Genomic DNA, 24,790 nt, shown 5'->3' with positions numbered 1-24,790 from the left:
ATCTATTGTGCCACATGTTTCAGAGTCACAAAGACAATGGAGATTTCACCAGAACTGCTGCCTTCATGTTTGAAAGATATTTTTGCTGGGTATAGAATTATAGGTTGACACTTTTATTTTCTTTTAGCACTTTAAAGATGTTATTCCATTTTCTTCTGGTATTCATTGTTTGTGATAAAAAGTCAGTTATAATTCTTATTGTCATTCCCCTGTATGTAATGTCTTTTTTCCCTTGCTTAAGATTTTCTCTTTGCTTCTTAGCAGTTTTACTATGATGTGGCTAGGTGTGGTTTTCTTCAAATTTATCTTGCTTCAATTCATTGGATTCCATGGTCTTGTGGGTCTGATATTTTGGTCAAATTTTGGAAATTTTCAGTCGATATTTCTTCAAATAATTTTTCTGTCCAATTCTCTTTTTTCCCTCCTCTAGAGTTCCTATTCCATATGTGTTAGACTGCTTGATGCTGTTCTACAGGTATTGAGACTCTTCATTCCGCACCTGCCCTCCTCCAATCTAGACTTCAGCCTGGTTGACTCTATTGTCTTGTCTTCAAGTTCACAAATCTTTTTTTGTGTCCAAGCTGCTATAAATTCCATTCAATAATTAAAAAATTTTTTTTTCAGATATTGTATTTTTCAGTTCTAGGATATCGTTTAGTTCTTTTTAAAAATTTTCCTTCTTTCTCTTGAAATCACCCATCTCTACACTCATTATATCTACCTTTCCCTATAGATTCTTTAACATATTTCTACTTTTTAAAGAAAATAATATTGAACCCACCCTTTTTCTCCTAGGATAAGTGTCTTGTTAAGTGGTGACAGAAAAAAAATTTAGCTTTTATAACAAAATATTTGTTAATAAGTTGCTGTATATCTTCTTTGGTGAGGTGTCTTTCAGATCTTTTGCCATTTTAAAAATTGGGTTATTTTTGTTGTTGTTGACTTTTAAGTATTCTTTGTATATTTTGGATACAAGTCCTTTTTCAGTTATATGTATTGCAAATATTTTCTCCCAGTCTGTGGCTTGTCTTTTCATTCTCTTAACAATGTCTTTTGCAGAGCAGAAGTTTTTTATTTTAATGAAGTCTAACTTATCAGTTTTTTTCTTCCATGGGTCACAGTCTTGGTGATGTATTAAGATTCATTGACAAGCTCCAGGTCACCTAGATTTTCTCCTGTGTTATCTTATAGAAATTTTATAATTTTGCATCTATCATTTAGGTCTGTGATCCATTTTGAGTAATTTTTGTGGAAGATGTAAGATCAATGTCTACATCTATCAATTTTTTTTGAATGCAAATATCCAGTTGTTCCCAGCACCATTTATCTTTTCTCCATCGATTTGCCTTTGCTCCTTTGTCAAAGATCAGTTGACTATATTTATGTGGTCTGTTTTGGGGCTCTATTCTATTTGTCTAGTCTATCTGATATATTTATCTGTAGTTTCACTAATACCACACTCTCTTGATTATTGTAGCTTTATAGTAAGTCTTGAAGTTAGATAGTGTCAGCTCTCTAACTTTGTTCTTCTTCTTCAGTATCATATTGGCTATTCAGATTTTTTGCCCTTCCATATAAACTTTAGAATTAATCTGTCGATGTCCATGAAACAATTTGCTGGCATTTCAATTGGGATTACATTGAATATATAGATCAAGTTGGGAAGAACTGACATTTTGATAATATTGAGTCTTCCTATCCATGGACATATAACATCTCTCCATTTATTTAAATCTTCTTTGATTTCTTTCATCGGAGTACTGAGGTTTTCCTCATACAGAGCTTTTGCATATTTTGTTAGGTATATTCCTAAGTAATTAAAAATTTTTGGTGCTAATATAAATGGTATTTTTCTTTTAAATTTCAAGTTCCAGTTGTTCTTTGTTGGCATATAAGAAAGCAATTGGTTTTTATACTTTTTATATGATTATTTTATATATTAACCTTGTGTCCTCAAACCTTGCTATAATTGCTCATTAGTTCCAGGTTTTTTGGTTTTGTTTTTGTCAGTCCTTTTAGGTTTTCTATATAGACAGTCATGCCATCTGGAAAAAAAGACAGTTTTATGCCTTTCTTCACAGTCTGTATACTCTTTATTTCATTTCTTGTCTTACTGCATTAGCTAGGACTCCCAGTATGATAGTGAATAAGAGTGTTAAGAGGGGACCTCTTTGTCTTGTTTCTGATCTTAGTGGGAAAGCATCTAATTTCACACCATTAAGTGTGATGTTAGCTGTAGGGTTTTTTGTAGATGTTCTTTGTCAAGTTGAAGAAGTTCCCCTCTATTCCTTTGCTGAGAGTTTTTATCATAAATGGGTATTGGATTTATTAATTACTGATTCATTTTCTAAAAGATATGGGCCCTTGGCACATTTTAAGTTGGGTTTTGTCTTTTTATTATTGAGTTGTATGAGTTCTTTATTATTTGGATACAAATACCATATCAGATATTGTTTTGCAAATATTTTTTCCCATTTTGTGGGTTGTCTTTTCACTTTCTTGATGGTATCCTTTGAAGTACAAAAGTTTTAAATTTTGACAAAATCTAATTTATCTATTTTCTTCCTTCATTGCTTGTGTTTTTGATATCACATCTAAGAAAACATTGTTTAATCCAAGGTCACAAAAATTTACTCCTGTGTTTTCTTGTAAGAGTTCTTACATTTAGGTTTCTAATCCATTTTAAGTTCATTTTTTGTATATGGTGTGAGGTAGAAGTCCATCTTCATTCGTTCACATGTGAATATCTAGTTGTCTCAACACACATTTATACTTTTTAAAGTCTTTGCTAATTATAAAATCTAGGTCAAATATGGATCTGTTTCTATTGACCAGTTTTTCTCTTAACCATGGAGTATGTTTTCCTGTTTCTTCATATATATAGCTTTTCTTGTTTATTGGACTGTTATGTATGATACATCATAGGACTCTAGATCTGCATTGCCTTCTTGTGAAGAATGTTAATTTTTGTTCTCACAGGCAGTTAAATTCTGACAGATCATCTTGACCTTGTGGTAGCTAGGTTTTACATTTTATTGGGGCAGGTGTATTTCACTTTTGCTCTTAGTCCTAGAGCTAATCTCTTAGTCCTAGAGCATAATTTTTATTCCTAACGTATGGCCTTTTAGGTGTTTCACTGGAAATTCCCAAATGTTTACCAAGCTCCTCTAATTTGGCAGAACTTGAACTCCAAGCTCTGTTTCTCCTCCAGAGGGCAGAAACTGAGTCTCTGTTCAACTCTCAGTTTTCCAGCTGTATTTTACTCAGTCACCTTGGAATATTACCTGATTCTGTGCAATTCAGGAGCCAGCCAAGAAATGGAAAGGAATTTATATGTGGATTTGGGGGCCTACCCACTTATGGCTTCCCTCTTACTGGGGATTTTTCCTTTTCAGCTTCCAGCATCATTGGCAGTCTCAAACTCTTATTTTCCACTTCCTCAGGCAAATGAGACTATGGGTTTCTTCTGGAGTTCTATCTGCCCCATGATTTGCCAGCTAGGGAGTTTCCTTAACGGCATCAACATGGATTTACTCTGGTGTGGTCCCCTTATTTCAAGAGTTGGATCCTTTCCAGTTTCTGCCAGCTTTTGATAGCTTTTCTAGCCTTCAAACAGTTGTCTTAAAATATTTTGTTCAGGGAATTCCCTGGCGACCCAGTGGTTAAGACTCTGCAGTTTCACTGCTGAGGGTGCGGGTTCGACCCCTGGTCGGGAAAGTAAGATCCTATAAGTCGTGTGGCGCGGCGTGGCCGGCAGTCAATCAATCAATCAATTAATAAAATAAAATATTTTGTTCAGAGTTTATTATCATTATTGGCAAGAGGATTAGTCCAATACAAACTACCCCACCATTTCCAAAAGCCAGAAGGAGCAGACTAAGGAATTTGGACTTTATGCTGCAGGCTAGAAGATTTTAAATAGAGGATTAACAGGTTGAGTTCATGCTTTTGGGGAGATTAGTATGGGGATAGTTTGTAGAATGGATTGGTGAGGGGAAAGCCAAGAGACAGGGAAGCAGTCAGGAGACCCCTGCAGTAGTTCAGGAGAGAGGGGACCAAGGTCTCAACTGGGGAAGAGAGACAATAGAAATGGAAAAGGATGGTCACATGGGGGAGATTAAAAGAAAAAATCCAGTTTCTGGGAGGGACTATGGGGCTTTCCCACATGGAAGGGTTTTTTTTGTTTGTTTTTGTTTTCATTTTTTTGCCACACCATGGCATGCGGGATCTTAGTTCCCTGATTAGGGACTGAACCCACGCCCCCTGCAGTGGAAGCATGGAGTCCTAACCACTGGACCACCAGGGAAGTCCCTGGAAGGGTTTTTAAATGACCAGTGAGAATTACCATCATTCCGTATCAGAGAGTCTGGCCAGGTTAAAGTTTATTCCAAGGTGTGTCTCTGTGGAGGCTTGAAAACTTTATTCACCTGGTGTTAGTCCTGGGCAAATGACCTGACTGAAACCTGAGTCACTGCTGGTCTTCATGTCTCCCTGGCTCACCTGAGGGCTATTGAAGGCCACCTAAAGTCTACTTAGAGCTTGAGCCTGGGTCAGTTGTGGAAACAGCCTGTTTGCCCCCAGCCCCAAGGTCTGGAGTAGAACTGGACCAACCTGGGGAAAGATAGGAAAAGAGGTTACCAATGCAGGCCACTCTGCCTGGACACGTCTCAGCATCCACTGTCGGGGCCTGTTCTCTTCACGTTGGCAGCCATTCGTCCTTGACCCTTTCTGCTAGCTTTGTTGCTTTCTCCTTCAACAGGTCAAATGGATGATGTACTGGATTATATTTGCACTTTTCACCACAGCAGAGACATTCACCGACATGTTCCTTTGTTGGTAAGTACTCCAGGAATTGGGACTTTTCCAGGAAAGATGTTGCCAAGTGTCAGGGAGAGGTGGGAAGGTCTGAAAGCAGTCTCAAACCTTATTAGCACAGAGAAGCAGGTGCAGGAATGCTAACTGGAACATTTCAAATCAATTAGTCTGTAAAATTGTTCTTCAAGTAAATATTTATTGAATGACCATATAAGAGCAGGTATTGTTCTTACAATGATATAATGATGGGCAAGATAAACACAATTCCTCAATTAATGGAGTTGGTAAAGCAGCATTCTTATGTTAAAAAAAATAAAAAGGAGAAAAACAGTACACAAAAGTGTGCAAGAAAACTAAGTTTCTCCCCTACAACATTCACTCTCACCATTACTGCTTTTCACAATTGTATATACTTTTAAAAAATGTATGTGTGTGTATACGTACACACATATACACATACTTTTCCTTCTTTTAAAACAATAGTACTGTAGTATACCTAACAGTTCTCATTTTGTTTCTTAAATTTATTTTTGAAATACTTGGACGTAAGCATAAATAGATCTACCTACTTTTTTAAAGGCCACGTAGAATTTCATGGTATAGATAGATCATAATTTATTTAATCAGTCCCCTTTTGATGGACAGCTTTTTCTCTCTCATGAACAATGCATTTATTACAGCAATGGACCAAGTGAAAATCATAAGCTTGGTGTTTGTATTCATATATTGTGTCTTAGCTGAAAGAGGCTGTGAATAATATACAGTATCCTGTTTGTATCTAAAGGATCTGAGTTTGTGCACATGTGAATGTGTACTAAAAATAGTGTGGAAAATACTTGTCTGTTAGCAAAGGTTATTTCCGCAACTTGGGATCATGGGGTCAGTTTCACATTTGCTGTGTTGTATGAATGTTTTACCATGATCAGGTTTCATCAGGGAAAATAATAAAGATATTTCCATTTTGGGGAAAAAAAAAAGTTCTTACCCCAAAAAGGATTAGCCTGGACTTACCCTCTGGGATGCCCTAGATCAAAGACATCCACTTCTCTGAACACTACTTCACTGAATCCTGTCTTGGGTCAGTGGTCTTAATTACCTCAGCGTGTAGTTTTTCCCCTGATGGAGCCTGGCTTCCATCTCTACTGGGAGAGATAGATGTCTCAGCTATTATGGCCTGAAGCTGGAAGGAAAGAATCTGGATTACCTAATTCAGTATGCTTGTGCCATTCTGCCCTGTCCTGTGCCCAGATAAACAACAGACTGAAGACGGGGCTGAGTCTCCAGGACTGGAGACGGAACTCTGCTGAGCCATTTTTTGGTCTTCCCCAGACCTCAGAGGCTGGCACTAGGAGGTGGACCTCATTTTGTACAGAGCTACAGCGGGGAGGTTCCTGTCTGTCCTGCAGAGATGAGGAGAACAGGCCAGACCCAGTGAGGGTTGTATAGTCGATTAAAGAGCATGGCCAGCACTTCATGTCGTGCAGCCTTCTTAATGATGCCCTCCTTCTATCTGGTGCCAGGTGGCCTCCTGCTGTCCTCCTGTCCCTTTTCATGAACAAAGCGGGGAGAGCGTTAGTCTCATGAGCTCTTTCCCGGGGGTTTCTGGCATTTCAGCCTTGCTGCTCTTTCCTGGGTGGAAGTCCTGCCTGATGATGGATATGCTGCTCCCTGGTAGCTAGAATATGTTTTATCCATGGCCCTGGAATTTTAGTCTCATGCCTAATAAGTGCTCAACAACTGTTTCTGGGATTGATTTGATTTTGATTTTGGGAGATGTATCACTTTTTTTTTAATTAAATTTTTGTCTGTTTATTTATTTATTTATTTTTGGTTGCGGGATCTTCATTGCAGCATGTGGGATCTTTCGCTGCGGTGTGTGGGCTTCTCTCTAGTTGTGGTGTGTGGGCTCTGTAGTTTGTGGTGCGTGGGCTCAGTAGTTGTGGTGTGTGGGCTTAGTTGCCCCGCGGCATGTGGGATCTTAATTCCCCGACCAGGGATCGAAGCCACGTCCCCTGCATTGGAAGGTGGATTCTTAACCACTGGACCACCAGGGAAGTCCCAGTGTATTACTTTTCTGTTGCTGCAGTAACAGATTACCACAAATTTAGCAGCTTAAAACAATACAAATTTATTATTTCACAGTTTCTGTGAGTTAGAAGTCCAGGTAGAGTCAACTGAGAACTCTGCTGAGGAACTCACAAGGCCAAAACCAGGATGTGGGTCAGCCAAGGCTCTTATCTGGAGGCTCTGGGGAGATTCCACTTCCAGGCTCATTCAGGTTGTTGGCAGAATTCAGTTCCTTGTGGCTGTAGGACTGAGGTCCCCATTTCCTTGACGTGTGCCACTCTGTCATCTTCAAGCCAACAATGGCATGTCACCTCCATCTTCTTCTGTTACCAGCCAGAGAAAGATCTCCGCATTTGCTTTTAAAGTCTCAGGGAATTAGATTAGACCCACCTCAGTAATCAAGTATAATCTCCCTATCTTAAAATCAGCTGATTAATTACCCTAATTACATCTGTAGAATCCCTTTGCTACATAAGGTAACATATTTGTGGGTAACATGGGGAGGAAGGCCATAGGATCAAGGTCATGTGCTGCATGCCACAGGAAGGCATCTGATAACTAGGGTATTTGGAGCATGTGTACAGGTATGGGTAGAATCCCCCTCTCTTCCTGACCCACGTGGAGGCCTCATCTGGTCCCTCATTGGTCCCTCTGAGCTGGTGCTCTCCAGGCTGTTTGTGGGTAGAAAGTGAGGGTCCCTTGCCTCTCTCCGGGCACGGTGGGCTCTGCTTCTGCAGGGAATGGTTCGTTGGGGCCCTTCCCTGCCTGCCTTGGTTCACAGCCTGGACACACCCTCAGCCTGCTTTCTCTTTTCCTGCCAACCTCCAGGTATTACAGATCCTGGTCTGCTCCTAGGAGAGTCCTTCCTCTCCACCCTCCCTCTCGCCCTGGGAATGGACACGGGATAGACCCATCACACACAGGGCCCTCTTTCCCTGCCAGGGAATGGACACCGACTCAGCTGCTCTGAGCTCTGTTTAGAATTGAAAGGGGGGCGGGGTAGTCCTGCACCTTCTGGCTTCCTAGAAGCCTCTTTTAACTTTTGTTTCCTTCCAGGACGGCAGGTCACCCCTCATGTGTATACGCTTCCCGTCACTCTTCACTCATCCCCATCCTGCTCTCTCCACCCCTCCACCAGGGCAGTTCCCTCTTCATTGGTAACTTCTAAAAACTTTCTATGTTGATGAAAACAGCAACTGTGTATGGTCACAGAAGAGATAGGACGGTGGCTTTTTTCACAGTTTGTGTAAGTGATTTCATTTAATTTTTTAAAAACTATAAAATACACATGACAAAATAAAATTGAAACAATACACTAAAAAGTAAGTAGGTGCCTCTTCTTGTCCTCTATTCTTCTATGTTGGTGGCTTAGGGGCAGGATTCTTTTCTCCGCCGTAGTGTGTGTTTGTGTGTGTGTGTCTGTCTGTCTAGCCTCCCTCCGTCCATACTCTTCCCTTCCTTTCCTGTCCTGGCTAAGATACACAGTCTTTACTCCTACCCAGGATATCTCGTTCCACAGTAGAGAGGTAGGGAGGTTTCCCACTTATGTCCTGTGGTGTGAGGCTTTAGATTTCAGCAGTAGCTCTCAGCTTCTTTTGATACCACGGGGCAGCTGGCATCCCCAGGGACCTCCTCAGGTGGCCCGCATGCCTTACCGGCAGTCACTGGCAACTTAGACTAAAACTTGAGGCCCACTCAGTCCTAAGCTCATTTCCTCACATGAATCTGCAAAGGGGAGAGGGCCCTCACCCACCAGAGAGTCATGTGTAGAGACTTCTGAGAGATTTGCTCTGGGCCCACCAAGGTTGAGCTGATGCCAGGTACATAGTAAGAATTATGAAGTAGATGTTTGTGGGCGGCAGATGGAGATTTGGAGAGAAGCAAGGCTCTTGATCCTCACTAAGACATTGTTCCATATCACATTGCACATTATGGGGTCACCTGTTGGCTTCCGCTCTCCTGCTAGGTGATAAAAACCCTAAGGGCGAGGCCATGCCTAACCTAGCTTTGCTTTCCCTGTACTGCTTAGCACAGACCTTTCACCTCATAGCTTTTCAATAGAATTTTCCCAACTGAATGAATCAATCAATAAGCTAGTTGTTATCTTTGAGTTGAAAGTGGGGCAGGAAAAAAGCTTGAGGAGAGAAATTGAAAGAAAACGTAGTGATTGCTAACAGTAGGAGGCAGTCTTGAGATTCGAGTTTTGCTACTAAGACTCTGAAGGAGCCTACTTTTAACCAAAGTCCTGGAAAGGTCGAGAATTAGCAGGCTGTAACCTCTTCCTTTTTTCTTCTCTGGATATTCATGTCAGCTTTCTGCCCAAGGAACAAACCCATTCCATTGTGATTCTTCTATAACTAGTGGATTTCGCTTCAAAGGAAGCCCCATCACCCAAGGTGGACAGGGGAATACAGCGGAGCCCTCTGTGTCCTGGTCTAGAGATGCCAGGGAGGGCGGTATCCTGGTGGTCTGGAGACCACCAAGTGAAGTCTGCTACCCCAGTTGGTCATTGGAGATGCTTTGCCAGCCTGACAAGAGAAGATTTGGGAGGTGAAGCCAGAAGGTTAGGAGGCAGGAAGGTTTTCAAAGGCTGTGTCAGCGTGGATGGGGCACATGGGAAAGATCCTGATGAACAGGAGGCTCAGTAGCACGCTGGCCAGAGAATAAAGGGTCTCTGGCAGCCCAGAAAGATTGCTCAGGATCTAATGTTCACCCCCCCCACACCCTCACCCAGCCTGGGGCAGGCTCTTACAGTTGGTCCTACACTGTGAGGGTGTGACTGTGGGGAATCAGACTCTTGTACCTATGTTTGCACAGAAGTACAACCTCTATCTGGAAATCAGATGCCCGCAGAAATTCCACTTCTGGGCATTTTCCTAAAGGCACGTTGGCATAGGTACGTAAAGAAGCACGCTCCAGGAGATTCACTGCAGCTCTGTTGTAGTAGCCAAAGATTGTAACCTTTGTAGATATCCATTCATGGGGGTCTGGGTAGATGCTCATGCCCCCATACACAGCCATTAAGAAGAGTGAATAATAAGAGCCTGCTGTACAAGAAAAATAAATGAAATAAAATTCAAAAATGCAAAAAAAAAAAAAAAAGAAGAAGAAGAAGAGTGAGGCCTGGGGAATTCCCTGGTGGTCCAGTGGTTAGGACTCCGCGCTTTCACTGCCAGGGCCCAGGTTCGATCCCTGGTTGGGGAACTAAGATCCCGCAAGCCACGTGGCACAGCCAAAAAAAAATAATCCCCAAAGTGTACTGTTAATCGTGTGTGTGCAGTAGGGGGAAGCAAGGTGTAGGAGGGGGTGCAGAGAATGCCACTAGGTGAGCATGGGGGACATTACGGGAGTCATATATACCCACACAATTGTATATCTTAGCCCTAGTCCACTTCTGGAAGGATGCACAAGAAACTGATGATGTTTATGCTTTTGGAAAAGCATCCAGGATGGGAAGGAGACTCTGCTATATACTCTTTTGGACTTCTAGAATTTTTTAAACTATGTGCACGCATGACCTATTTTTTAAAACACCCGTCTTTTACATAATAAACAAAAGAGCAGCAGTGCGACAGAACCCCCTGGGATTATCCGTGAATCTTGGGTTGATGCCTGAGCTTTGCCGGTTCATTTGTCCCTTGGGGCTGACAAATACTTGTTTTCCAGACAAAACTTCCTTCATTGTTCATCACCAGAGTGTTCAATTGTGGGAGAAGCACACCTCTGTTCCTTCAGCTCCTTCTCTTTTCTGGCTGTGAAACATTAAGCAGTCTTGACATGAAAGTGTCCTTTAGTTGCTAAGGGAATATTCAGGAAGGGCCTGCCAGAAGCAGAAGGCAGTGGACTAGGATGAGGAACGGAGGAGGGGGTGGAGCCGCTGACTGGAGTGACGTGAGAGTTAAAGGGCTCTGAAACGACTTGCTAGAAATCGCTCTTTGCTTTGGCTCTCTTATCAGGGAGGATGACTGGGAGGGGTTTACTTTTCTGATTCCTCAGACTAGCCCAGGTGTCACTTTCCCTCATCGCATCTGTTTTTTTTTTTTTTTTTTTTTAGTTTCTGCTTTATAACAAAGTGAATCAGTCATACATATACATCTGTTCCCACATCCCTTCCCTCATGCATCTCCCTCCCTCCCACCCTCCCCATCCCACCCCTCCAGGCGGTCACAAAGCACCGAGCTGATCTCCCTGTGCTCTGCGGCTGCTTCCCACTAGCTATCTACCTTACGTTTGGTAGTGTATATATGTCCATGCCTCTCTCTCGCTTTGTCACAGCTTACCCTTCCCCCTCCCCATATCCTCAAGTCCATTCTCAAGTAGGTCTGTGTCTTTATTCCCGTTTTACCCGTAGGTTCTTCATGACATTTTTTTTTTTTTTAATTCCGCATCTGTTTTAATGGTACCCAGACTTTGTTTTCAGGTCTGGTAAGACATGCAGACACAGAAATGACTCTCATGAAGGAATAAGTTCGTTATATTCTCAGATCCCTAGAGGTACAGCCTGCTGCGCAGAGCCACGTGGGGAAGCACGGGGCTGATCAGGAAGCAGAGGCAGGAAGTGTGGGCAAGAGACTGTGTTGTGGTTTCCATGGGAGAGGCAGTCTCTCCGGAGTCAGCAAGGTCCCAAGATGTCAAAGCATCAGAGTACAGAAAATTTAAAAATATGGTTAATACACATCTGGCCTGCCAAGTATGGTTGCACAGGTTGCTCATAGCACAAGATATCTGGCCGAGGAGGCGAGTGGAGCTGAAATTCGGATGAAGCCCTGTTTGTAAGCCATGTGCTCGCAGGACTGCATCCAGCTGAAGGACTTGGCTTTTTCTCACACGTGCAGAGGCACCACGTGGGTTAGCAGAGTCCCGTGATGGCGCTTGTCTCAGGTTGCTATTCTATATTAATTGTGATGATTTGAGCAATCTCTGTTTCCTTGACTGGACTACCAGTTCCAAGGACGCCAGAACCTTGTATGTTTCCCGCTAGACTGGAAGCTCCAAGAGAGCAGGGGTCAGGTCTTCTTTGCTTCCCACTGTCTCCTTGGTGCTCAGCACCAGCTGCCACCTATGGGTGCCGGGTGAGTGTTTATGGGATGCATAAACAAATGGCATGCAGGACTTTAAACTTCAGAATCTTATGTTACCTGTACCCTGAACTCTTCTTTCTTTTGGCACCAAAAAGATCAAAACCTTTTTGCCTGCTGTTGGTTTTTTTAATTAAATTTAATTTTTTAATTGAAGTGTAGTTGATTTACAACGATGTGTTTGTTTCAGGTGTAAGCAAAGTGATTCAGTTATATATATATATAATTTTTTTCAGATTCTTTTCTCTTATGGGTTATTACAAAATGTTAAGTATAGTTCCCTGTGTTATATAGTAGGTCATTGTTGGTATCTATTTTATATATAGTAGTGTGTATATATTAACCCCAAACTCCTAGTTGATGCCTTCCCTTCTCCCCGCCAGCCTGCTGTTGATTTGAGCAGGGTGAGTAGCATCCTTTTTCCTGGCAAGGGTTGGGCTTCCATCCCTGCCTTTTTGGAGACTAAGATGATAGCCAAGGAGGGGAGACTTTCATTCTCAGTCTGGCGATTCTTTGTCAGCTCCGCCCTACTGTAAATCCCTACTGTAAATCCTGTGTTTGTGCCTTCTTGGCCTCCAGTGAAGAGTAAATGACCGGGAAATTGGGCACGGCTGGTTGTGGCATCTGGGCCTACAGGAGCCCCGGCTCCAACCGAAATGAGCAGAGCTCGGAAGGAGGCTCCAGCTGTTGTCAAGCATGGTCATAGGGTGATTGCTGGAGAGACCCCAGGTCCCTGGCTTGCTTGACAACGAAAGAAAACACGAACCGGCTTTGGGAATTCCCTGGCGGTCCAGTGGTTAGGACTCAGTGCTTTCACTACTGAGGGTCCAGGTTCAATCCCTGGTTGGGGAACTAAGATCCCACAAGCTGAGCCGTATGGCCAAAGAGGAAAAAAAAAAAAATGAACTGGCTTTCAAGAGGCCTTGGGCTTGTGCCTTGGATGTGCTTGTGTGTGCATACACCTTCATGGGAATCTGGGGGCCAGGCAGCCGTGTGCAGGCAGGAGAGGTGTCTATGCCCCCAGGTCTCATGTTTCAAAGGCTCAGAGAACCTAATGGAACCTAATGGAATGTGTATTTTCTCATCTCTCTCCAGGTTTCCATTCTATTATGAACTAAAAATAGCATTTGTAGCCTGGCTGCTGTCCCCCTACACAAAAGGCTCCAGCCTCCTCTATAGGAAGTTTGTACATCCCACGCTGTCTTCAAAAGAAAAGGTAATTTATGTTGCTCTGCCTTGCGCTCCTTCCAGCGAGTGAAAAAAATTTTTAAAGTGATTAAAAAAAAAAAGGCAGGTTGTTTTATTGCAGGAGACTCTTAAATGACTCTTATTTCCCCCCTCCAACATTTGTTCCTTCTAATCTTTCTTTTTTAAGTCTATTTTTATGACCTGCTTAGAAATAATGGTGAAATTCTCAAAAGGATATTATTCATCATTATTTATTGTAAAACAGTTCCATACATTGAAACAAAAAACAGAAAAGATTCACTCATAATTCAACTCCCCAAACTGAATTTTCTTCCTTTTATCAGGCTCAGCCCCTATCCTTTTGCAGATAGGATTTTTACACAGACTATTAAAATACTTTAAAAATTTAACATAAACAGGAAAGTTGAAACCTAGAGAGATTAAATGATTTGAACTTGTACCCAAATAGCTACTAACAGAGACTGGAATATAATAAATTTCTAGTACGTTTACTTTATTGTTCAATGATAAAATGTATGCTACCAATGAAATACCTGCTACTTTAGTAATTATCAGTCAAGAAGTATTGAGAATAGTCATAATAATTTGTTTCATGCTATTTATCTTTTGTGTTTGTTTCGCTTCACAGTACTTCACATACATCCTTGAAATGAAAATGTAGGTTTGTCTATTGTCAGAGATGGAAAAAATAAGATAGGGAGAAATTGCAGGAAGGGGTCAACAATAACTAAGGATTCAAGGAGGAATTACAACTTACACCTCCTGAAAAGAAATTTAAGCTACTTATAAGATAATGTCACTGTCTATAAAATTATTTTTTGTTTAACATCTCCACTGAACCTAATTTGCCGGATTTGCTTTCAATGGATTATTCCATTGTTTTCTTAAGATTTCATACAGTAATAGATGCCGAGACCACTAAAACGAACATGACCTCTGTCTTATTAATTTGTTTGGTAGCTCCTTTTTTAAGTTCAATCCAGTCTGTGAAACGTTTCTTTAAAATAAAATTTTAAGCGTACATTAAAAAAAAAAACCCACTCCAAATCAAAAAGCAACAACAAAAAAGCTGAGCAGATGCAATATTTATCTTCTGAGATCTTAGACACCATGGCATATCATCCTTTTTCACTTGGTCTTCCTAATGACCCACGACAATCACCACACGTAGTATATAGTTCCTTCTGTTGACTTCTTATCTTAGAATAAATTCTCAGGAGTGGAATTACTGGGTCCAATATTGTATAATTCATTAATGATATTATATGACTTTCTAAACTGATTGTGTGGTAGGATTCTACAGTGTGAATTAGGAGCACTGTTGGTGGCTTGATATTTTCATTTCTCTTGCTTCTGAAAGTTGTTGGATACTTTGGACTTCCAGGGGAAGCCTTTGAGTATATCGGTTGGATGAGCAGGCTACTGTAGACGTTTCTGAGAATCCGTTTAGGAACTAGGACACACTTCCCATCTCAGAGGGTGGATTTTGAGGAAGGGTAATCCCCGTCTCGACCTGGTTATCAAATCTCTATTCTTCCTGCTTCCCTTTCTCCAAACACTGGACTTACCCTGAAGCTGCCAGTGTAATTTCCATTGAAATGAAGGTGACTGACTCTTAAGAGCTGCCAAGAATCACTTCTGGAGTCAGCCAGGGGTCACAGTGGAAACTTAGTGTTGTGACTTCCTGAAGAAACTTAAACAAGGACAAGGCAGGGGGTTGACTGCCCACCTGCATACCTCAAAGCGAAGGAAGTGCACCGATGTGCTGAACCGCAAATGAAGTGGAGGCCAAGTGTCATTGACTGAACTCTGCAATGAGCTCCTGTGATTACAAAACAGCTGTTTTCTTAAAACAGTGACAACAACAACCCAAACCAAACAAACGAAAAGAATGAGCCAACGTTGATTCAAATTTGAACTAAACCAATATCTTACTTGGTCTTGGTCCCTGAAGTAGATGTGAGTCCTCTTTCCCATCTCACCTTTACCTTGTGGTATGATGCTGGATGACTTCTAATTTCTGTTTTTATTTTGTTATCTGTAAAATGATCTTCTCTGTCAACAAAAATAACACCTATTTCTTTCTATGTCCTAATCCCTCCCATCGATATATACATGGGGAGGGATTTGGATATTGTATGAAATAGCTATGGAATAACAGAATTTCAGAGCTGCTGGGGCCTGACCTCCTTGAGATAAGGAAGATGACAATGGTTCTTGGTTATTGAAACCAGCCACTGTGTCAGGTGCTTTCCTGGAATGATCGCATGTAATCCTCACCTTGCTCCACAAGTTAGGTGCTACCAGGGTCCTCATTTTTCAGAAGGCAGAACCGTGAATAGAGGGTAAGTCCTTGCCCAGGTCTGACAGCCAGTTAGTGGCAATGCCAGAGAGAATCAGTGATTGGGCAAGCCCCCAAGCTCAGCGCTCAGGAGAAGGGAGAAAAAACAGAGATTTATTTGAGCTTTCCAACTCAGTGTGCCTCTGTTTTCCTTTGACAGGAAATCGATGATTGCCTGGTCCAAGCAAAAGACCGAAGTTATGATGCCCTTGTGCACTTTGGGAAGCGAGGCTTGAACGTGGCGGCCACGGCGGCGGTGATGGCTGCTTCCAAGGTACCATGCTGGGACCTGACCACACCATGGTTGTAACTTGCCCAGAGACAGGCTAAGGACCAATCAGGTTCCTCATCCTTTTTGGGGTCCCATTGAAAATCTGAGGGGAAAAAGGGTGAATCTTGCCCCCAGAAAACTGCACACCCCCACACACAAATGATTTATGCAATATTGAGGGGTTCCCAGAGCCCCTGAAGCTCATCTGTGGGTCTCCTGTTAAGAACCTCTAAAGTACTTGGAGTGTAACCCTTGGATGCAGAGAACAGAGAAGGGGAGGAGAGGGAGCTCTTCTCTGCAATTTCCCAGGGTGCACTGGGAGAGTCACCTAAATAGACAGGTGCAGAGACTTATTACCTGAGTGAGTGGGTGCACTCCATGCTCACATGGCCCCACAGATCCAGGGGAAGGAACCCAGGGTCCTAGAATAAGTTGAGTGGTTCAAACGTGGAGGACAATGATATGTGTAGCAGCAGTAACTAGAGATAGAGGAGGCTTGAAATAAATACTGGTCTTGTGGGATATTGTGATATAAGCAATTACTTCCTTCTTTTTTCCACCCAGCCCTGTTCAAAGGCCCTCTGTGTTCCTTCCCAGCTTCCTCTCCCATCACATTCTCCTTGTGTTTTGTCAGTTTCTCGTTATGTGCTCAGCCCTGAAAAATTAAATTGGTAGATGTTTACTCTCAGAGTAAATTCAGCCCTAGTGTTTCCTGGTGACAACACCTTCCTCCAAATCTACAGGTAGAGTAGGGGTCTACAGTTGGCTGAGGGTGAAGGAAAGGCAGTTATGCTTATGTCTGGAGAGATACAATGGTTGGGAGGTGAGCTGTATTAGCAAAGGGAAGCTATGAGTCCTGGGTGGCGATGTGAGGGTTTGGGGGAAAGAGAGGGTAGAGCTGTGAAAGGGTTTGGGAGAGGACGATTAATACAGATCTTCGTGCTCCATGGGCTCCCGGTGGATGGTGGGATGGAGGGTGTTGATAGCCAGTTGGGTCAGGGGACTGAGCTGGGTTTTCTGGCCCCTGAACCAGAGAGAGGAACTTTAGGAGCATTTCTGGGAGAAAAACTTAGCACACGGGGCTGGGAGTTTGAAAAGCACCTTCCACATAAAGTCAAGGAGTTCTGCAGACAAAGGCTGGCGGGGAGACAGGAGAACCAAAGGGGAGTGATTCCTATTTCAGAGAAGGACCAGGTGCTTCTGTAACACAGAACCATAGTGAAGTGTTCCGCTGGTACCTGGAGGGTCCCTGTCCACCTTAGGTACAATAGTAGCTGGCAAAGTGATGAATCCCATTGAGTATCATTGGAGGGGAAATTCCGCTTTGGTATCTGGAGGAGATGTATCAGGATTTACAAAGAGCAGTGAATTCTAATATCCTTCTGTTTGAGATGCAATCGTTTTAGGCTTTTGTGTTTAAGCTGAAAGAAGAGAACTCAGAATTGCTAAATTCTGAATTCATCAGGCTAACTTTGACACATAAAGCTACGGAAGCCTCCCAGGCCTTCTCTCCACCCCATCTTCTTTGCTTCTGCACCTGAAGGAATATAGGTTACAGTTGCAGAGCATCAATGTGGTATATTTATCAGGGTGGCTCAGTACGGGTCACCAGGCCACTCAGCCATGTGTGTAAATTATATTCTTATGGTAATTCTGTAGGGCCATCCTTTTCCAGGTCTGCCTCAAGCTGGAACCTCCTGAGTCTTGATACCATCTTGGCCAGTCACCACCAGTCCCTCTGACCACTGGGGAAGCCCGTGAGCCTAGGCCTCCAGCTGGGCACCTTACAACTAACATGAAGGAAGCTCTAGATAGTCTGAAACTTGCCTCAGAAAATAACTGCTCATTAGTTCTTTCTAGTTGGGCTGAAGTAGTGAGGGACGCCTGCTTCCTGCTGAATTTGGTTTCAGACAAGAAAATTTTCTGCCTTGTGGGGGCTTTGCTTTTCCTCTCTAAATATCTTGAGAGAGAAAACACTATTCTTCCCCCAAAATAATACCCTCTATTTTTGAAACAGATGTGTACTTTAAAAAAGAAAAGAAAAGAAAAAGAAGAAGTAAAATTCAACCTGGCTGAGGGATAGATCAGTGGTTTCCATAGTAACAGTGGACCACTCCACGCCGCGGCCAAAGGATGATAAGTCACCACTGGGTTCAAATCTGGCTTTAGTAACCAAACCACCTGGGAGGCTTTGTTTTTCATTTTTAAACAGATTCTCAGATGTGCTGAATCAGAATCTCAGGCAGTGAGCCCTTGAATCTCTATTTTTAACAAGTTCCCCAGATGATTTTTAAACAGCCAACTCGGACTTCCCTGGTGGCTCAGTGGTTAGGAATCTGCCTGCCAATGCAGGGGACACGGGTTCCAGCCAGCTCGATGAGAAGCCCTTGCACTGCAACAAAGAGAAGTCCCCGTTCACCGCAACTAGAGAAAGCCTGCGTGCAGCAACAAAGACCCAACGCAGCCAAAAATAAATAAACAAAATAAATAAATATATTTTTAAAAATAAATAAATAAAATAAACAGCCAACTCTTTACAGGTCACTGCCTGAGGGCCCATCCAGAACCATACACCAGAGGTGATTAGGGTTAAAACAGTTAACTTCTTTAACATTCCTGGGATGCAGATTTAGCTCCTTAGAAGCATTAACCTTGAGAATGAGAAAGCTGAGTCCAGAACGACCTTGTCTATTACCCCAGGGGAACAATCAAAGCAATTTTGTGAAAAAAAGACACTGCCCAGTCACAGTGGCTAGGGTGACCATATAATGTTCAAACAGGACACATCTGAGAGTGAAAGCGTGCTGTAATTATTATGCTGGGACAACAGGAAGAAACTAGGTCTGTTCCAAGAAAACCGGGGTTTATGGTCGCCCTACTCATGGCTCCATTTTACATCTCTTGGACCCTGCCTGTCTCCTCCCAGAAAACACCCTCAAGCTACAAATCAGTTCTCACTGTACATATCCACTGCATTTAGCCAGACAGTTGCAGGAGAGAGGGTGAGGTGACTGAGAGCCTCTCTCTGAGTTCAGACAGATTGAAGGGAGGCTGGGACCAGGTGACTGGATGAGGGGGGGTCACTCCTTCCTCATCTGCTCAATTTTCATCCTTTGATGGCTCCCCAGGAGGAAACTGCAGAACTTAACCAGAAGAATGAAAGATCTTCTGCCTACACTTTTAGTTAATCCTTTTTTTCCTTATAACTTTGAACCCTGAGCCCTTTCTCTAAACAAATGAATGTTTGCAGGGTTTTGGGATCATCATGAAGTGTGAAGAAGCTTTGTAAACCATATCATTGTACAAATATAAGTTGTTATTAATGTTAATATTTTATCTTAGAATAGAAAAGCTAAAACAAAAACAATTACACATTGGAAATTTCTCCCCAGGCCTATTAACCCCCAGCCCACCCCCCAGTTTTCCCCAAGGTCTAATCCTTGTCCCCGGGAAGTAGTGATGCATTTTTTCTTTCAGCAGAAGCTGCTCTATCTCCTTCCTAGGGGACACACATTGCTAGTACCTTCTTTCTAAGTGTCCCTAGTCTCTTGGCTGGCTCTGAGCTTAGATATTAGCTGTTTCCCAGCCAGTAATTCCACCCAGAGGGAAAATTGAGCCCCATGTCTTTTTAAGACTAGAATTGGAAATCTCTCTCTTTTTAAAATGAATGCTCTAGAAACACATTAGTTAAGCAAAACACATTCTCATGGGAAGAGAAACAATAGTGAGAAAAACCAATTGATCAAGAGTTTTAAAACTGTCAGGTAGGGCTTCCCTGGTGGCGCAGTGGTTGAGAGTCCACCTGCCGATGCAGGAGACACGGGTTCGTGCCCCGGTCTGGGAAGATCCCACATGCTGAGGAGCGGCTGGGCCTGTGAGCCATGGCCGCTGAGCCTGCGCGTCCGGAGACTGTGCTCCGCAATGGGAGAGGCCACAACAGTAGGAGGCCCGCGTACCGCAAAAAAAGAAAATAAAAACCAACTTACTTAAAAGTTACTTAAAACTGTCAGGTAGTTTTAAAACTGACTTCCCTGGCGGTCAAGTGGTTAAGACTACACCTTCCAATGCAGGGGGTGTGGGTTAGATCCCTGGTCGGGGAACTAAGATCCCACATGCCTCATGGCCAAAGAAATAAAAACATTAAAAAAAAAAGCAATATTGTAATAAATTCAATAAGGACTTGAAAAATGGTCCACATAAAAAGAATCTTCAAAAATCCCCCAAAAATGTGAGGTATCCATGCCACCTTATTCCCCTTGACATTTGAACCATATCCTAGGTCTCTTCCACCCGCCCACTTCTCAGGCCTGGTAAACCAATCTTGCTTTTTACCTGTCTCATAACTTGAAAAATAATGCGCTTTTACTTTCCCTGGAGATTCTATCCCTAGAACAGTTCCAGTGCTGCCAATATTAAAGTCACCTGTTTAAGACAGCTTGTCTAAGTAAAGCTGGCATTCTGTGAATTAGGGATGCTTCTTCCCCAGATTGTGTGTGGGGTTTTTCCCGCCTAGAATCTAGTATTTCCTGTTAGATTGTGAGCTTCTGGCCATGAGTGACTATGGATTCTCTTCCTTTGTTTCTTGCTTAGAAAAAGCCCCAAACCAAAAACCAAACTTTGCTAACTTGTCTGGTGTTTTGCACTCATTAAACCTTGTTGATTGACCTGAAGAGTAAACGTGTTTTTTTTTTTTGTTGTTGGTACGTGGGCCTCTAACTGCTGTGGCCTCTCCCGTTGTGGAGCACAGGCTCCGGACGCGCAGGCTCAGCGGCCATGGCTCACGGGCCCAGCCGCTCCGCGGCATGTGGGATCTTCCTGGACCGGGGCATGAACCCGTGTCCCCTGCATCGGCAGGCGGACTCTCAACCACTGCGCCACCAGGGGAGCCCTGAAGAATAAACCTTTTTGATGCCTCCAATCCTGCTCTGCCCAAAATGGTAGCCATTTGCCACGTGTGGCTATTTAAATTTAAATTCATTGAAATTAAGTAAATTTTAATATTCAATTCCTCAGTCTTTACTCACCCCCTTTCAAGTCCTCAGCAGCCAGTGTGGCTGGTGGCTGGCACAGGGATAGAACGTTCCCACCATCGCAGAAAGTTCTCTTGGGCAGCACTGTCCCAAGCCTTCTGTTAAGCCTCTTGGGTTCTCCTTTGCCTTCTTTCCATCTTCTTGCCTGCGGTGCTCTGCTTTGACAAGCGCCCCTCCCTTACCCACTTAGCCCTTTGGGGCCTCTGTATATGAGGTTCACGAGGAAAACGGGGAGATGGAGACTCAGCCCACAGCGTTGCCCGTGGTGGATCTTTCGTTTCTTCATCTCCCCGGACAGCGTGACTTCCACTTTGCTGACTTGCCAGCCAAAGCTCAGGTACTTTGCCTGCAGTTATGGTCAGTGGCCACCAGGGTATAGCCAAGCCTTGGTTATAGCCCTAGCATCTGAACATCTAGGCACAATCACAGAGAGATAAATTATAGTGTTTTCCCACTCATTAAAAAAAAAAAATTCCCACTCTATTTTGCTTTAAAAACAAACTCTTTAAACAGTTCAGCATAAATAGTTTTAAAAAAATGTCCTCTCCCTCTGATCCTTATTTTTTATCCATCACTGCTTTATCTAAACCTCTTGCTTGAATAAAAATCCTGCTTTCAAACGACATGGAACTTTATTCTTGGAACCAGAAACTCATTCTGGAAAGTTCATAAGCCTAGTGATTTGGGGCTTCTGACCAGACTGGAGTTGTTTGCCTTTGCCTTTGTTTTTTTTTCTTGCCAAAAAAAACCCCACAATAGACAAAAGCAAAAACTACCTGTTTACGATTAATCAGAGGGCAGGGTGTTAATTTTCTTTTTATAAAACCTCCCTGTATCCACTCCTGCTTTGAGTGTATTTCCAAGGAAGAAGAGAAGGCTGCTGTCCCTTTTGGATCCCTGTGTCTCCCTTGTCTGGCTTCGCACACTTGTGTCTGCTGAATCTAAGTGGCTGAGGACTCTAGGAAGTTTCGTGCTTGTCCCTTCACCCCTCAGAGGAACATTTCCCAGCCTCTGCGCTAGGACTGTGTGACCTAAAATTAATATTTAGAGTTCACCATGGCAACCATTTAAACACCAAGATTACATAAACTGTTATGGACAACTGCTGAAAAAATTTAAGTAGAGGGTAGGGAATACTTCCCTCCAGGCAAATCAGCTTGCACTGGAGCTTATTTCCAAAACAACCTGAAGCAGCACCAAGCAAGCCTCGTCCACTGAGGTTCTACCACACTTGCCTCTGTTCCTCAACACCCTGTCTTCCTCCCGATGTTTCTACTTGGAATGTCACCTCCCCTTACTCCACTCCGTAGATGGTGAGGTGGATTGAAACAAACAAGAGACTCAGTCTCACAAGTCAGCAGAAGGGCTGGCTCTCACGCGGAGTTGCTGGTCTGATATTACTTACCAAATCTCTGTTCCAAGTTTGCCTGTGGAGATCATATGTAGCTGGATGCATCGAGGGTCCCAGTGGAAAGAGAGAAGCCCACCTGCCTGGCTGACCTCTGAGAAGAGCCTGGTTGAACCTAGGAGGTCTGAGAAAGCACTTGGCTGTGGCGATGCACCTTCATTCCTGGTCGCCTCCTCCTCCCTGACTCCTGTCTCCTGTCTCTCCCTCCCTCCTCCCGTCTCTTCCTCAGTGTTGGGGGGAATTCTCCAGGGCCCCGCCTTGCTCTCCTCTCCATCCCAGAGCCACTCATCCTTTCCCTCACCTTCAGCTGTCACCACATGATGCTCCTGGTTCCTCTCCCAGGTCTCAAGTCCAGCATTTCTGGTTCTCTGAACATCTCCTCCCTGTCTCCTGGTACCTTCAGTCAGCATCTCTCTGACTCTAAATGTGTCTCCCTCCTCTTGTGTCCCAGATCTCTGATGATGACAGAATCACCATCCTCTCTGGACCCCAAGCTCCAGATCTCAGTCATCTTTGAGTTCCTCCTTCCTCCGATTGACTCTTCAAGTCCTGCCCGTTTGATACCCATTCCTTCCTTCCTTCCAGGCCCTCTTCCAGGCACCCTCCCTTCTAGCTTGGACTATTGCAGTAGCCACTCGAGGGGTCACTGCCACTCTCCCTTCCTGTTTGAGGCCTGTGCGTTTGGCCCTGATCCCAGCCTTCCTGTCTAGTCTCTCCTGACCTTTCTGGTTCTTGTATACTGTACCTACAGCGCCATCTTCAGTGCTGTCCTAGAAATAGCAACTGCTGTTTCTAGAATTTTCTCTTTCCTGCCTCTACTGATGCTCGTTCATCTGCCCCTGTTCCCACCTGTTTGAAGTCCTGCCCACCCTTCAAGGTCAAGAGCCACCTCCTTCACAGCAGCCTCCTTAGATTCCTGGTGGGACTGCTCTCTCACTTCATGGCACCCCAGTGGCCCTCTTGTAGTCGTTTATATCCATGTCTTATCTGCTCCCCTACTAGGTGCACAGTACATGGTAAAGGAGTGAAGGATGGCTGTTCATATTTTTAGCTGTCACAGCCGGGAGAGCAATGCTTAGCAACACGTGTGGGCTTTGGAAATATGCAGACCCGGGTTGAAAACATCCCAGCTCCAGGACTTCCCTGGTGGTCCAGTGGTTAAGATTCTGTGCTTCCAATGAAGCGGGTGCACGTTCGATCCCTGGTCGGGGAATTAAGATCCCACATGCCACGCGGCCTGGCCAAAAAAAAAAAAAAAAAAAACCCAGCTCCCCCACGTGCTGTTGCACCTCTGTGAGCCTCAGCCTCTTCACCTGCAAAATAGGCATGATAATGGTTTTTGCCACAAACCAGTCATGAGTCGATGTCCGTAGAGACTTCCCAGGAGGTAGAGCTCATGCCGAGGCACCTGTCAGTCACTTCTCCTGTGTCCGTTTGCTCTGTAAGGTTGATCATGACCTTCACTCACGGTTGAACCAATAAGAGAAACAAGTCCGATGCTGGCCTTGGGAAGTTATTTACAGTCCAGACTTGCGGAGAGGAGGCTGTCTCCTGCTTGTGTGGATCTTTCCCGTCTTTTCTCTGTGGTGCGGTAGCTTGGGCACAGTTGGGGCGTTGCCTGTGCCCTCATCCCTCCCTGTCCACCTTGCCTGTGCTGTGTGGCCCTGGGCAAGGCACTCGCCCACCCTGGGCTTCAGGTCCCTCATTGCTCTGGGCCCAACTTCCGCCTCCTTGTTCAGCCTTGAGGTGAGCAGTGTCTGAATGGCAGCGTCTGTATAACACGTGAGCCCCTGCCCCAAACCCCACCGAGAGGGAGAGGAATGTCAACCTGTGGGTTGTTAGGACAGGAAGGAGCCTTAGGTGCCACTTACCTCACAGGGGAGGACACCGAGATCCCAGTGCTGAGCGGCTACCCAAGGTCATGCTGCTGTTAGATGCCGAGCTCACACTGAACTGACAGTTCCTGACCACATTCTGCTTGGATCACACCCCCAAGGCCCTGAGGCCCCATGGCTGAGAGCCTGAGAGATGCCTGTCAGCCCCTGAGAATTGAGTCCCAGCCCAGGGTACTTTTAAGGTTGTCTGCCTGCTCTTCTGACCATTTTATCTGGAGCACCTCTAGGAGTTAAGAAGGTACATTCATATGCAAAAGACAGCCAGCAACTGCCCCCAAGGCAGGCTCCCACTTTGCCTTGAGTCAAGGCTGGGGCCACACTTAAATGCAGGTGGTGGGTCGCAAGTTACCTTAAGAGACTAAAGATAGTTTCTTTAAAGCTTTATCACTGTGTCCTAATATAACATTGTAAATCAACTGTACTTCAGTAAAAAGAAAAAAAGAAATTAGGATATTGAAAAGCAAAACAAATAAACAAAGCATGATCACTGTGATCAAGTGGGAAGTTGTAAATGTAGCTCCACTTTTCACTGAGCAAATTTGTCTTGTGGATGCCCCACCTTTGGGTCCCCTACCCCACTCCTACTCCTTGAAGAGAGATCTGCCGCCACTTTAACCTCCCCTCAGGGCCTGGCCTCTCCAAGGAGGAAGCCTGGACCAAGCAGAGCTTCCAGCTG

At 43.9% G+C, this 24,790-nt stretch overlaps 1 protein-coding gene across 4 annotated transcripts in view; it reads left to right on the top strand.

The window, feature by feature from the left end:
- REEP1 (receptor accessory protein 1) overlaps window positions 1-24,790 on the top strand; it is a 111,437-nt gene that overhangs the window by 62,457 nt on the left and 24,190 nt on the right. For all 4 annotated transcript variants that reach the window (XR_014295939.1, XR_014295940.1, XM_082643036.1 and 1 more), the window contains exons 3-5: window positions 4,760-4,836; window positions 13,056-13,176; window positions 15,671-15,784. Coding sequence is in view for 2 of the 4 variants with exons in the window: in XM_082643036.1 (XP_082499162.1) it covers window positions 4,760-4,836; window positions 13,056-13,176; window positions 15,671-15,784 (312 nt within the window). In the remaining 2 variants the exon portion in view is untranslated. The remainder of the gene's footprint in view (window positions 1-4,759; window positions 4,837-13,055; window positions 13,177-15,670; window positions 15,785-24,790) is intronic.

This window comes from Mesoplodon mirus, assembly GCF_964341445.2.
Source record: "Mesoplodon mirus genome assembly, chromosome: 14".
Lineage (NCBI taxonomy): Eukaryota > Metazoa > Chordata > Mammalia > Artiodactyla > Ziphiidae > Mesoplodon > Mesoplodon mirus.
This window is presented reverse-complemented; position numbering and strand designations above follow the sequence as displayed.